The sequence below is a fragment of the Ursus maritimus genome, unplaced genomic scaffold (assembly GCF_017311325.1).
Source record: "Ursus maritimus isolate PB19 unplaced genomic scaffold, ASM1731132v1 scaffold_13, whole genome shotgun sequence".
NCBI classification, from domain to species: Eukaryota; Metazoa; Chordata; class Mammalia; order Carnivora; family Ursidae; genus Ursus; species Ursus maritimus.
Genome location: NW_024423675.1, coordinates 39,956,584 through 39,971,928, shown reverse-complemented (window position 1 = coordinate 39,971,928; position 15,345 = coordinate 39,956,584). Strand labels below are relative to the sequence as shown.

Here is a 15,345-nt window from a genome sequence, read left to right as displayed (position 1 = left end):
GATTCTATTCTAGCCCTAGCTTTATTGCAATCACACACCAAGATTTCAAAATCAGATATCAGATCTTTGGAGCAGGAGGGAATATATGTCACAATAATCTTGCTATATTTTTCAAATTTCTAGCTTGATGTAAATCGACATTGTCTACTAGCATGTCATTTCTATATTACACAAATGCTATGAAGTGGTAAACCTTTCCTGAAATAGTGTATTATTTCTGATTATACTGTGCTTGTGAGACACTCTCCTGTCTTTATTGGATTTTACAGATGATCAAAGGCACCCTAGAATGTTTAGTATCATTTTACCTACAACTCTTTAGTTCCAGCCCTGAATACCATCAATTTCTTTGGACTCCACTGGTTTCAATGTAGCAACTTCTTCTCATCCTGTTCTGCCAGTTATAGAATCTTCACACTGCTTCATTAAATTCTTTTATTTTTTTAAAGATTTTATTTATTTGAGAGAGACAGAGCATAAGCGAGGTGGGGAGGACAGAGGGAGCTGGAGAAGCAGACACCCCACCAAGCAAGGAGCCCGATGCAACGTGGGGCTCTATCCCAGGATCCTGAGATCATGTCCTGAGCCGAACTCAGCCCCTTAACTGACTGAGCCACCCAGGCGCCCCTGTGTCATTTGAAAGATAAAGAAGCTAAAACCAACGTGTTTAAGAAATCTGGGGAATATCACAAAGCTTCTGGATTCAAATAAGCACTTTCAACATCAGTTTAATACATTTACACTGTCTTCTTTTTTTAGTAGCCTTTCAAAATTAGACAAACCTTTTAATTTTTACCACTTCCTTCCTAGACCAACATACTATTATACTATTGTACTTTTTATGAGTGTGAAACCTTCATCTTGAAGAAACCAGCTCCTTCCCTCATTATTCTCTTCTGTGAACTATTCCTGGCTGTGTGGGGACTTTGCTATTGGCCTTTGCTTCCATGAACATGTACTGAGTTCTTCTGGGATGCATACGTGAGCTCTGGAACTGGAACTGGAACTGGAAGGATGTAACGCTAAAACCCCTTTCCGTATGAATCTCACAGTGCTTATTATTATCAATGCTGCAGGTTTATATGTGTTAGTTTGTAGCATACGCGTGTGACCAGTCATGAAGATGAATTTTATTTGAACCATCCTCTGAAAAGAGTCTCATTCTCTAACTACAGGGCATTGGTTCAGAACTGGAAGGATGTCACACTAAAAACCATTTCAACCTAATGATGGTTTATCTAAGTCAGGGCACCCTCATTCTGTGCATGGACCCCTTACCTGCACTAGCCTCCTTCATCTGCACAATAACCCTATAAGAAGGGGAATATTATGACTACTGTTCCATTAGTGAGGAGCCTGAGGCATAAGGAGGTGAGTCGCGTGCCAAGGTGGCACAGTTGTTAAACGGTAGAAGCTGACTCATAGGCAGTCAGAGGGTAAGTGTACCTGCCACCAGCTAGTCCTCCCTCACAGAGGAGAATGTGGCCCAGCCTCTCTGCATCCAAGTCCTTGGGGGCGATTTGGAACACAAGGTTTTTATACCAATTTCTACCAAAGGAAAATATGAGCATCGTAAAGAAAAGTGCCAAGTTCTTTGGGGTAGATGGGGACACTGGAGGGAGTAATTGATTTGCTATGATGTAACATTTTAAGATTTTATTTATTTATTTGAGAGAGAGAGAACGTAAGTGGAGAGAGGGGCAGAAGGAGAGGGAGAAGCAGACTCCCAGCTGAGCAGGGAGCCGGACAGGAGCCTCGATCCCATGGCCCTGAGATCATGACCTGAGCCGAAGGCAGACACTTAACCGACTGAGCCACCCAAGCGTCCCCCTGATGTAACATTTTCAACAACATTTTTCCACTGATCTATACTTCTTCATTATGGAAATAGTATTTTGCTGTACAAGGCTTTTCCCCTGAGGCTGAAGGGAGGGTTATTCGGATAAACTGTATCTTTTTTTTTTTTTTAAGATTTTATTTATTTATGTGACAGAGAGAGAGAGACAGCCAGCGAGAGAGGGAACACAAGCAGGGGGAGTGGGAGAGGAAGAAGCAGGTTCATAGCGGAGGAGCCTGATGTGGGGCTCGATCCCATAACGCCGGGATCACGCCCTGAGCCGAAGGCAGACGCTTAACCGCTATGCCACCCAGGCGCCCCGATAAACTGTATCTTAACTACTAAGGCAGGATTGGCCCGCATACCACGTGCAATCATGATCTTGTTTTATACTATTAATTCATTTGGCTCCTTTGCACCTTTTCTCCACACGAATCACTCAATCTCATCTAAACATCATTGAGATTAGAAGTCTCACTTTCTCTCTTCCACAGTTATCATTAGTTCATTATTATGAATAACAATATGATTATGTTTGCAAAGTTTATGTCCCTTTAATAGTTCATGTATTTAACAGTACCTTGTAAAGTTTCTCTTTATTTTTCCATGTGCAAAGACTAAAACAATAGAGATTGTAGAAACATTTCTATATGTCCTCCTGTCTTAGGAACTGCCATGTTCAATGTGTCTATGACATTACTTTCTGCTTTCTAATGTTCTGTTGTGCATATTTGTTCATTCAAAAATACTATGTTACTAAGGAGAAGGCCCCGCTGGGCCTTACGCTATACTTGGAAATAATGGATCATCAATAAATGTTTATTGAATAAATAGCTGTGTATTTCTTTAAATATAGAAATATTTTAATGAGTTAATATAGAATGTGCATGGTCCCATTAAGACAATAATAGACTTAGAATTTCTCTCAAGCTCTATTGGTAAGAATGGCTCTTACCTCTTTAAAAACCTTATATTGAGTGCAGTTTGGGTTGTGTTTTTCTCAACTCTGATTTTTCAATCAATTTATTGTATCTGATTTTTCTTTCAGATTCCATATGATCTCACAGTGCTTATCATTATCAATACTGCAGATGCGTATGTGTTAATTTGTAGCATACGAGTGTGACCACTCATGAAAATGAATTTTATTCGAACTGTCCTCTGAAAAGAGTCTCATTCTCTCACTACAGGGCACTGGTCATTGAATTCAAGGGACAGAAAAATTCCCAAAGCAGAAACGTATTTTTCCACGTACCCCTTACCACCCAGACATTAGACTGTGAAAACCTGAAAGTTACCTTTAAAATAATCTAAATTAAGCCATCCTTTACCACATGCAGGCCGTGGCTTAAGTAACCTGCCCGAGGTCAGACAGCCGGCATCTAGTGAATCCCTGTAGAGGGCTGGCCACACTCCAGCAGCAGGGCCTGAGCTGAAGCTTCTCATCTCCTCTAACCTGTGGTCCCAGCACAACCTCTCCTTTCTGAAGGCTGCCTCCACTCCCCTCCCCTAGACCTGGCTTGCCTGGTTCCATGGATCCATGGCCCGCTCCTCCACACACACGTACACATTTATGATTCTCGATTAGCTTTGAACAACTTTATAGGACTTCAGTTACAATCATGATGTTAATGAGAATTAGAATTGTGGTTCAAAAAAGAAAATCCCTGAGAACTTTAAATGGATTTCTCCATTGACTTATAGGACAAGCACACTGAGGAGCTGTGTGAAGCCAGCATGACTCCATTCCTTAATTGAAGCTAAGGGATTCCCTGTGGCCCGTTTCAGATTTTCTTTTTATACTTGTCTGAATTTGTTGCCTGTTGCTGTGTTCTTTTTTTTCAGTTGTCCTCTTTGTACTTTCAATTTAAAGCCTCAGACCTTTCTTTCACCCAGAAGAAACTTCCCCTGCAATTGCTTTTTTTAAAAAAAAAATTTTTTAAGGTTATATTTATTTATTTGAGAGAGAGAGAGAGCGCAAGGGAGGGGGGTGGCAGAGGGAGAGGCAGACTCTCCGCCGAGCAGGGAACCCGATGTGGGCCTCAATTCCAGGACCCATGACCTGAGTCAAAGGCAGACGCTTAACCCACTGAATCCCCCAGGTGGCCCTACAATTGCTTTTTAATATTTCCTTCCTTTTATACTCTTTGTGATTGTTCTTCCTGGCTCTATTGGAAAGAACAGCTCTTATCTCTGGTAACCTTTTACTGTGTGTATTTTGGGTTGTTTTTCAATCAATATGATCCCATCTGATTTTTATCTTTCAGAAATGCTTTTTGAGGCATTTCACTGGGATTTTAGGATTAAGGTACAGTGTTCAACTATCTTCGTGGGGCTGATCTTCTGATGATATGTACCAATCAACCATCCCAATTGTGAAAACACTGAAATGCTTAATACTGGTTGGGAAATATCTATGGCCCTAAACCCCCACGCAACTCGCTGTTTACTTTCCCTAGAAACTTCTCCCCAGACTCCAAAGGCTCCTCATGATCCAGCAGCTGAAAGATCAGTGTGAGGCAAGGGAGGACATCTCCAGGGCTGGCTCTGTCTCTCAGAATAGCATGCGTTCCAACCCATCATGGCCTCCATCCTGCTATACAGTTTTTTAGTGTTTGAAAGATCGACCCTGAATATTGAGCTAGAAATCAAGTGGTCACATTCTGAAGAGCATTTCATCAATGATACATTTATTTTATTCATGAAAGCTTAAACAGGAGAAGTTAAAGAGTGTATTCAGAATTATTAATGATTGTTTAATTATCATTTGCTTTCTAAGAAATGAATGAGGTCTCTCAAAATGTATGGTAGGGTGGTGGCAAGTATTCTTCAAATTATTCAGAAAAAGCATGAAGGAGTGGAACTGTAGTCATCAGATTCGTCCTTTCTGTTGGTCTATGTGGAGGTCTGGCTCACTGAACATGTCACTAGATTTGAGACCGTCTGAGCTTGGTGCGCCGCGAACAGAAAACGGCTTTACCGTTGTCTCTGCTGCAACAGGCAAACACTCTATTGACGCTCCCTTGCCCATGTTTTAATAACACTCTAAGCGGATCTGGTTGCTTTCCACTCAATTTCCAATATTTATAAGCCCATAATAAATTCTTTCTAATTCAGATTAAAGCTTTGCAATCACACCCAGTTCAGTACTCTTATCTTTCAGGGGTGTCCAGGCCCAGGCCCTCGGGCCCTAGAGTGGGGAGGAGTATCAATCTGCTTTCCACTCTGCTTTCCTGCCCGTGGTCCCACCCGTCCTCCAGAGCGGAGCAGCAATGGAATAAGGAGAATATTACTAATGGGACAAAATTGTCCTCACACCTGGGAGTGTCAGAGTCTTGATGGACAATGCCCTGAATGCGCCAGGTGCCCAACTGGAGGCTCTGTGATGAGGTACACGCATGACTCCTTTCGAGAGACGTCTGGTCCCCTGATAGAGCTGAGCCATTCTAGTTGAAGTTCCAACTCCTCCTTAGAGTCTGTCCATGAAGGGAAACCTTATAGACCTTTGTTTCTGGGGTTCCTTCATCCAGGGAATCTCTCCATTAAAGAAGGTACTGGCAAGATGTTTCAAACTGATTCCCCGCTGACCTGCCCAGACAGTCCTGCTGACCTGCCCTGTCTCTATGTTGAGCAGAAGAAAGCGGAGTTGGAGGAAGATGGCTGGAAGGAGAAACAGGCCAGCACAAGGAGGAAGCCTGTCCTACCAACTATCCAGGTGGCACCGACAGATTAATTTCGTGTGGCCTAGAGGACATGTGGAAGCCTGTCAGGTGTGTCCCTTCCTGCAGGCCTCCCATTGCAGGGTACACCGAGAGTCTGTGACACGTCCACTGAAGGACGATGTTGGGAAAAGTCAACTGAGCACTGACCACAAGCCCAGGGACCTGGGGATGGGAATGCCTCCTGCAGGGATGCCCGAAGGACCCACATACCGTTGGGATGGTATATGACGTCACAACACAGGGGTCATGACCATTAACCAAAAGTTATAAGGAGACCAAATTCAGTATAAAAGTGTTGCACTCCTTTTCTTCTATTCTCTGTTGCTCCCTATGGCATAGAGCAGAAGAGGAGGACGGGATAAAGAGTAAAAGATCAGACATGCCCCATCCCTAAACCAGGCTTTTTAAGTCCAAACTTGGCTGGCGCTGGACATAACGAGGACAGGGATATTCAGTTAGATATAAATTGTAGTTTTAAACTTGAGTTTAAAAATGGAATTAAATTATTTAATTTTTAAAACTGAATTCAATAAAATTGAATTTTTAACACTCAAGAGTGATTCTACGATATGTCTTGATCTAATGAAAGAATGAAGGAAGACTTGCTAGAGCACAATTAGAGGCTGTGATCGGGGAAAAATTAATTTCATGTTGTTTCTCACCCCCAAGTTTTCCATAAGCAGTTAACACACATTTCTAGGAAATACTTGTTAAACACAAATTAATTATGTGATGAGTCAAACTGAGAACTGATTCAGCTATAACTAACTTGGCAGATTGCTTGGACCGTCAATTAGCTGTATTGATCGTGTTATCAGTGCTGAACTCTGCTCATTTACAGTCGAACACTCTGGCTCTGATTTGTGTTTGGTTAGCTTCAGCCTCTAGTCCAAAGAGACAAGAGTACAAACATTTTTCTCCCCTTCCTCTCGTTAACAAATGTCTGAGTTTGGGCACTGGAAAGACACAGAGATCATTAATGCATCTTTTTCCCTGATAATGAGAAATGTTTCACACTTTGAGTCACTGGGGAGATGGTTTACTTAATGCACTTTTATTTTAGGAATGTCTGGGAAGTTCAAAACTTGCCAACTGATTGTCAGGTGCAGAGAAGAGACTGAAAACTTTGGATGATGCAAGACAATCGAAAGTTTGCCTCCAAGTCCTGCCGTTGGGGTTAGAAGACATAACCCCTGAGAAACATGATCCCCTTAACCATGATCTTTATCTAATACAAATACGTTTACTCAAGATGGTCTTATGAGCAAGATAGGAAGACTCATACATGTGCAAGAATTTTAGAGGCTTAAGGAAGAACGTCAATTTACATGGCATCTCAGCTCTGGGCTAGTTGCTTTTTACAGACTAACCCCAAATACGAATGTATAAAATAACCTAGACTCTGCTAATAACATTCAAAGATGTAGAAAAAAAAGGAAAATTGCAAAAGAATTCTTTTTCTTAGTAGACATTTCATATTGCTTTCTCTAGAAGGTTCTCTAGAAGGACATCTGTTTCCACTGGCTCATGTCAGGTTTATTAACAGTCATTATTACTTCACTGTCTCTAATAAGCCTAGAGTTGACCAGATGCTGTCCAGGTTTGTTTTGAGGGTGTAATAAAAGGCTTATTTGCTGAAAATACCACCTTTGCTATTAAAAATACCAATGGGTCAAAATAATAGTTTGTAGAAATTTGTATTAGAAATAATAAAATTGGCTTAAAATGGGGGCACTAAACAAATCAACTGCTAAATTTTAACTCTGCCAGCTAAGGACACAATAAAAAGCAACAGCACCAGGGACAACCTGTAGGTACTTTGCCATAATTTCATATGCGTATGTTTTAATATCGAAAGTTGAAGAAGAATATAATCTAAGAATAAAGGACAGTCCTGTAAATTGAGTAAACCTTCCATCATGAGACTTATGTCCCACTTTTCTTATTTTTCTCATTTTTTTCTGACCGATGAGAGTTTTGCCACAGTCTAGTGTTGTTCCTAGACTGTGTCTCCAAACAAGACAACACCAAAATGCGTAAACACTGAGAAATAACATTAGAGACATGTTTTCCTCTGTGTGGGTTCCCTGCACCTTTTAGAAACCTGGTCTTTACCTGATGACTGGGCTTCCCAGCAGGCAGAGGCTGAGGTGGGCATTTTCCTGGCTCCTCCTCGTGGGATGACAGCATTCTCCCTCCATCCTCCTTAAAACCCCAAGGTTATCAGATGGCATCTCCTCTGCCCTCCTTAGTACAGTCAGGCATAGCCTCCAGAGTCCTCCTCCCTTCTTTCACGTGAATTGTAGTACCCAGCACTCTCTCCAGTACTACTCTCCAGATACACAGTATGTAAAACACAAACACTTGCTCTATTAAGTGCTTTAGAAATATACATTCCTACAATCATCAGAATAACTCCACGAAGAAGGTAGTATTAGTATCCCCATTTCACAGCAGAGAATACTGAGGCCTCGGGAGGCTGAGAAGTTGGGGAGAGTTGGATTCTAGCCTAGGCAGACTGGAGACCCAGAGCCCATGTTCTGGACCATGTGCTGAGCTGCCTCCCAGATCCTGGAAATCCTCTCCACCCCACCTCAGTCTCTCACTCACAGGGTCTTAGCCTAGGACTTCTCATTCTTAGGGCTACAATCTCTTATCTGAAACCCTTGGGACTTCTGGAAAGCAGATTTTTTTAATTTGAAAAGGCATATCCATTAGACATTAGAAATATACCAGTGAAGTATGGGAAGCACTTGTAATCCACACAATGCTGTCTCTGCACCAAAGCATGAATATCCAGACAGAGTGGAAGAAATAGGCATGAAATGACCTATGTCAATGTTTGTCACCAAATTAATTAGACACAGACTTCCAGTGTTCTAGCTTTTGGAACTTCAGAATCTGGACTTGTACCAAGATCTGAAATCCCTCCAGTTTGTGTATCTGATCAGTGACTCCTGCCTTTCAGGCTCACTTTTCTAGAAAACCAACTAACTGCAAGTAACTTTTCACCTCTCACTTGCTGGGATTCTTCACTGTCCTCCTTACCTGGCTTAAATGCCAGCAACGAATATTTTAATCACTTCTTAGAAGTGAAGTTGAGGTTGGAAGAAAAGATCATACACTTGTTCTTATTATTTTTGTTAATGGTTACTCTATTTATCTATTTGTCATTTTATGTTATTGGTTATTATATGCTACTGAGTTCTAACCATAAATAAGTCCTTTTCCTTCCTTATATTTATTCGCAGCTCCGTATGGTGGGTAATATTGCTTTATTTGGAGCATATGTAGAGATGTGTGATCTGAAGCCGGGAGAGGTTAGGTAACATGTCCAGGATCACATGGCCAGGATTTGTCCTCAGAGCGTTCTGATTCACAGTCCTGTGCAACGATTCTCCAGGGACGCTGCCTTCCTGTCCTGGAGGATGGGCTTATGCCCAACTCATCTACTGTCACTGCTTATCACTTTTCAAGAAATGACCTAAAAAGTAGAAATAGAACACCAAGGAAAGGTGAAAAAAGACTCTTGCTAGCTTTCACAAACCCTGAATGCAGCACATAATTAATATTAGAGGGGACGGTTGGACGATCTTAACCACTTGTTGCAAAAACTTATTAAAAATACTTAGCAACAACAACAAACATACTTAACATCAGGATGTGATTTGCAAGATACTTTATTTTATTTTAAAGATTTTATTTATTTATTTGTCAGGGAGACAGAGAGCACAAGAAGGCGGAGTGGCAGGCAGAGGGAGAAGCAGGCTCCCTGCTGAACAAGGAGCCCGATGCAGGACTCCGTTCCAGGAGCCTGGGATCAGGACCTGAGCTGAAGGCAGATGCTTAACCAACTGAGCCACCCAGGCGTCCCTACAATATACTTTAATCACTTTAAAATGTAGTCCCAATATATACAAACTCAGTTGCAATTTAGTTTTATTAGGTAGGAAAAATATAGCAGATGCATATTTTCTTTTTTTAATTATGTTTAGTTAGCCAATATATAGTACATATTTTCAAAAGATATTCTCCTAAAATAAAGCAAGGAAGCAAACAGAGAAATCCAATTTCAACGTTCAGATAAGAATAGAGATGTGGATTTTGAATACCAATTTTAGTATATTTATTTCATCACAAGCACTAAAATGATAGAGATAAAATGCAAAGTAAACTCTCCCTACACACATTGTCCATTATACATAAAGTTAGACTTTGTAAAAGCATATAGAAATATACACATAGGAGGGCCAGATGACATATACTGTTTTATAATCTGGGTCAGGGTATTTTGGTTTTGTTTTGATTTTAGTCAAAAAACATATTGTGGTTGTCTTTCCATGTCAATGTATACAGAACTCTTGCACTTTTTAATGACTTTATAACCTTCCGCTACATACGTGGGGCATAATTTATTTAATTTACCCCATATTGATCTAGGTTTTTTCTACTTCATAATTAAGAGTTATACAAAAAATGTCCTGGTCATGCTTGCTTCCTTTCCTGGCTCTTTTCTTAGGATTACTTTCTGGAAATGGAACTGTAGCAATCAAGTGACATGTATGATTTAAATTTTAATTTAAATATTTTAATTCACTTCAGAAAGGAGAAATTAAATTAAATTTATCCCCGATATATATGAGCATGTTCAACTCTTATGAGGGTGTTTAATTTCCCACACTCTAATTAAGATTGGGCACCTAATATTTGCCAATTTGATACATGAAACTGTATTATGTTTTTAATAGCATTGTTTATTGTTCATGTATTTGGCATTTTGATGTATTTATTAGTCATTTGATTTTCCTTCTGTAAAACTGCTACTGACTTGTTTAGTGTAATGTTTGTCTATGTCTTAGTGTTTTGTCAAAGTCTTCTATGTTTTTAAAGCTATTAACATTTCTTCATCATGTATACTGCCAATAGTTTTTTCAATGTCTTTTTTTCCTTAACATGGCTTTGTTTCCTTTTAAAGTTTAAAAAATTCATGGCTCAGTCAGTTAAGTGTCCAATTCTTGATCTCAACTCAGGTTTTGATCTCAGGGTCATGAGCTCAAGCCCTGCACTGGGCTCCACGTTGGATGCAGAGCCTACTTAAAATAATAATAATAACAATTAATCAATTAAAAAATACATTTCTTAAAATAAATAAATAAATAAATAAATAAATAAATAAATAAATAAAGTTTAGAATTTAAATTGAGTGAATGAATCCCTGTGGGTTTTCTGTTATAATTTCATTCACGAAAAATTATAAAACCTATATTTTCTTTAATTTATTTTTTAATTTGGAAGAGATCAGTTTTGATCTTATGAAATACATGAAGCAAGATGCTTACCAATATTTTTCCAGAAAGTTAAATACCACATCCACATTTCTTTTACAACCCATCCTTTTCCCATAAACTTACAACACAGTGTTATTTTTTATCAGGGGCAATGTATAAACTTTGGATAGTGTTTATTTTTTTTTTAAAGATTTTACTTATTTATTTATTTGAGGGAGGGAGAGAGAGAGAGAGGACACAGGTGAAGCAGGGGAAGGGCAGAGGGAGAAGCAGACTCCAAGCTGAGCATGAGCCCAACACAGGACTCGATCTCACGACCTGAGTCGAAACAAAGAGCGGATGCTTAACAGACTGAACCACCCATGAGTCCTTGCATAGTGTTTAATAGAAATAAGATGACAGAAAATTTCCTCCATCGTGACTTGAAGATAAAATAACCAACCTCCTGTGATGAGAAGACTGTCACATCAAGCTATAATCACCATGAAAGAAATTGTGTTGTTTGCCCACGATGATTCCCACATTTACAGAAGATTCCCCCAAAATATAAAATACGAGTCTTGTCCTGAGTTTGAAAGAGCTGCTGTATATGGTTGAGAGACCTCTTAGAAGCTCCAGGAAACTGGCCCCCAAGAAACAGGCTGCTCAGATGAAAGCAAAGTTAACCCAGTCTAGTGAAAGGCAGGGGGGAAAAGACATTAACAGGGAATATGGGACCAGGAAATCTTTGACAGTGAGAGAAAGGTAAGATACGGGAGGCCTGGAAGAGGAAGAAAACAACTGGCAAGGCAGGGAAGTGCACAGGTTGAAGGAACCTCGTGTCGACCAGTATTCAGTAAATACATGTCTGTCAAATGCTTCCAGATGTTCACCTCACTGACAAAGTAACAGCGTAAAGGTTATGCTCTTAAAATTGAGAAACTGTTTCTCCTCCATCACTTAAAATATCATTTTAGTGTACTGTATTTCATATCATAAATATTAGGAAATTTCCACTATATCACCAGATCAATGGCAATTTTTTCAAATGATCAATGTGGGCTAATTTAGAAATTAAATTTAGAGTCCATGAACTGTCTTTTCATGTTTGGCCACTTATTATGAGTTTTAATGTTCTCCTAAACCCAGGGTAAAATAAGCATAAATCAAAGAATTTAGAGCAGAGTTACAATAACCAAAACAACTAAATAGCTCATAAACATATGCAGGTGTCATAAACCCCAAAGAAGAATCAGTGAATGAAACCACGGCATGCGGTAATCATGAGACCCAAAATGCTACACTGTGACACCCAGGCTATCAGCCACTTTTCTCTCTCTCTCTGAGTCGTCCTAGTCTTGCAAGTCCCTGATAATGATTCTATTTTTTGTATTAATATTTTTCATCTCTTTAGACTGTTTTCTAGCCACAAGAAAAATATTACCATACAGAACCACCTGTACAGAAAGCTAAATGTGAAAAATGAGAGAGATTCAATCAATATCCAAACTTGATTGATAGCAAGTTCGCAACCGTCTACGGAACAGAAGGCACTTACTCATTCCTTCATCCCACCCATTGTAACAAGAGGCAGGATCCAGATGTTGAGGCACATACACCGTGCAGACATCAAACAAAATAACTGCTGCCCCCCAAATTTTCCCTTGGGGAAACAAGCAAAGCCAAGCCAAAAAAGAGAAAAAAAGAAAAAAAAAAGAAAGCAAAACAAACAAACAACGCAACAGCCCTGTGAGAGCTAATTGCAGAGAAATGTTTGACAAGTAGGAGCGAGTACAAAATTTTGTAAGGAAAAGAGGGAAGAAAAAAAACCCAAAGATGTTTTCAGGTTATAAAGGGAAGAAGAATCAATGGGACAAAAGAGCAAAAGGGGGTAAGGGAAGTGTGTGCAGGGAATGAGTGAGCTCTGCAGCAGCGAACAAATAGGGATTTGACATTTACTAGTCGTGTAAATATTTTTTGAGAATTGACAAGGAAGTGCACAGTTAGAACTGGAAAACCTTGATTTATCCTGTTAAGTCTGAATTGCAATTTCTTTTCTCTTTATTAATAGTCTTATTTGATTTTTTAAAACTCATTTCATTTGGAAATTGTAAAGATTTCTTTAACTTCCCCAGTCCAATTGCTTACATTTGTTCGGAGAACAAATTCATGGTGGCTGAATGGTCCTTGAACACCGAACCACTCACGATAACTTTGATGGCTTTCCTGAACCACGGGTAAAATAAGGCATAAATCAAAGGGTTCATGGCTGAATTATAATAAGCACACCAGCAGCAAATCTCATAAATATAGGCAGGGGTTATGAAGCCCATATAGGCATCAACTAATGAGTCAATACTGTATGGTAACCATGAAATCATAAATGCTACCACCGTGATACCCAGCGTTTTAGCGGCTTTTCTCTCTCTCTTGGCCACTCTGGATTTGTAACTCTCTAGTGACGAATCTGTTTTGCCTCCAGTATGTTCAATCTTTTTAGCCTGTTGTCTGGCCACAAGAAAAAGATTGCTATAGAGAATTATCATAATAAGGCTAGGTATAAAGAAGGATAGAAAATCTATCAACACCCAGTTTTGATTTACAACTGTCTGACACCCTCCTACACAGTTGAGGGCACGAGATAATTCCTCCAGCCCATCGTCATAGACACCTGTGTAGAACACGGCACCACTGTATGCAAGGGGCAGAATCCAGGAGACGCTGATGCAGATCCCAGACACAGACACCGTACACTTGGTAGGATAGACCAGAGGGTCAGTGACGGCCATGTACCTGTCGATGGAGATGAAGCACAAGTGGAAGAGAGAAGAGTAACAGAATGCCACATCGCAGCACGTGTGGAAGGTACAGAAGCTTGGCCCAAAGTACCAGCAGCTCTCCACGGACCTGACCATGCTGAAGGGCATGACGGTCACCCCCACCAGGAAGTCAGCACAGGCCAGGGAGGCCAGGAGGAAATTGGTTGGAGAGTGCAGCTGCTTGAAGTGCAGGATGGAAATCACCACCAGGAGGTTTCCAAACACAGCCAGCACAGCCCCAAAGCCAAACAGCGTGTAGAGAATGAGCCGGGGTCCAGGCGAGTAGGGAGCTTTCAGGCAGGATCCGGTCACGTTCGGGTAGCAGAGCTGCTGGGCCTCAGGGGGGGACGAGTTGGTGCTCATGGTGCATGTGGAGAATTCTGTCCTTCTTGATTTTCGCAATGAATGTAGGATTCTGCTTTTTAATACTCCTGAGGAGAAAAACATAAGGACACCAGGACACCTGAAGACATTATCAGATATTCTTACTAATGTTTTTTTCAGTTTCCCATTTATTATTATAAATCTCAAATGTTTCCTATAACAAAATAAAATTGAACAAAAGTTATATCGTACAAGATTACTGGGGGTTAATTTCAACTAACAGATGCTTGGTTCCTTTGAAATAGGACAAAATTCCGTTTTAATCATAAATATATGCTATTTTTACCTCTAGAATTCCTCTTCACAACAGCGTCCGATATGGGATATAACTGTGGGGTTGAGGGATCACCTCCTCTTTATCTCTGTGTTGTCTGACCTGCGTTCCTGCCTAAGACATAAATAAATGCCATCAATGGGAAATTTCCTGCAGGGATTCCCTGTAGTGCAAGGTGTGAACTTGGAAGATTATTTTCAACAGTGATTATTAGGAAAATGTATTCTACAAAACAACCCTTTGCCTTAAATTATCTTAGCCATTATGTTTCTTGGGTCCAAGATTTCTGTTTTCTTAGACTTGAATGTTTCCCCTCCTCTCAGTCCTGATGTAGTCACCTCACTGGATTGTTGTGCAGAAGTTCAATAGAGTGTCAACAGTGAAAGTGAAAACTTGGCTTTTTCTCTCCCGTTGGGTGTCATTTGTGCATCTGCACCGACTACCAACAAACAGAAGAGGGAACACACATGAAGGATGGCTTGAGATTGGTGAACGACATCACACACAGGCATTAAAAAACAACGTGGTATTTCGACACACCAGCGTTTCTGAGGTGCTATGACTGTCAGTGCTGGTAGAAAGGAGATCAGTTCTCCTCTCAGGCATTGTCTCTGGAAGCAGATCGGGGATGCCTCTCTGTCCACGTGACAAATGAGCCATGAGTCCTCTGACGACACACATTTATGGTTCTAGCTGATAGAATTTCCGTTTCCAGTGCTAAATGAATTCAAATAAGGAATAATGAGCAGAAAGCTGGAAAATGGGAACACGATTCCTTAGTCATTTCCCAGTCCTGGGTTGTTGAACACCGCAGAGCAAGGAAAAGCACTATTCAACCTTCTCAAAGAAAGTTTCAAGACTCTTGCCCTGCAGGGCTATGACCTCAGAGGTGTGGGTGAATTTGCGTTTCAAGTTACAAAGCTCCATAGGTATCATCATTAATCCATCTGGCCACCTGATTCCTTATCAAGAAAATTAGATTCTTTTTAATATTGCTTCTAATATTTTCTGAGAATCTGGTTTTGTAAAATAAGGATAATTG

At 40.3% G+C, this 15,345-nt stretch overlaps 1 protein-coding gene across 1 annotated transcript; it reads right to left on the bottom strand.

The window, feature by feature from the left end:
- Positions 1 to 12,970: 12,970 nt before the first annotated feature.
- LOC103663402 (trace amine-associated receptor 6) lies at positions 12,971 to 14,008 on the bottom strand. Its single transcript, XM_008691091.2, has one exon. It carries the CDS (start codon positions 14,006 to 14,008, stop codon positions 12,971 to 12,973), a length of 1,038 nt encoding a protein of 345 aa, XP_008689313.2.
- Between the last annotated feature and the right edge of the window lie 1,337 nt (positions 14,009 to 15,345).

Bases quoted from the DNA above. Each gene is read 5' to 3' on its own strand.
- LOC103663402 (XM_008691091.2), bottom strand. From the start codon at position 14,008: ATGAGCACCAACTCGTCCCCCCCTGAGGCCCAGCAGCTCTGCTACCCG.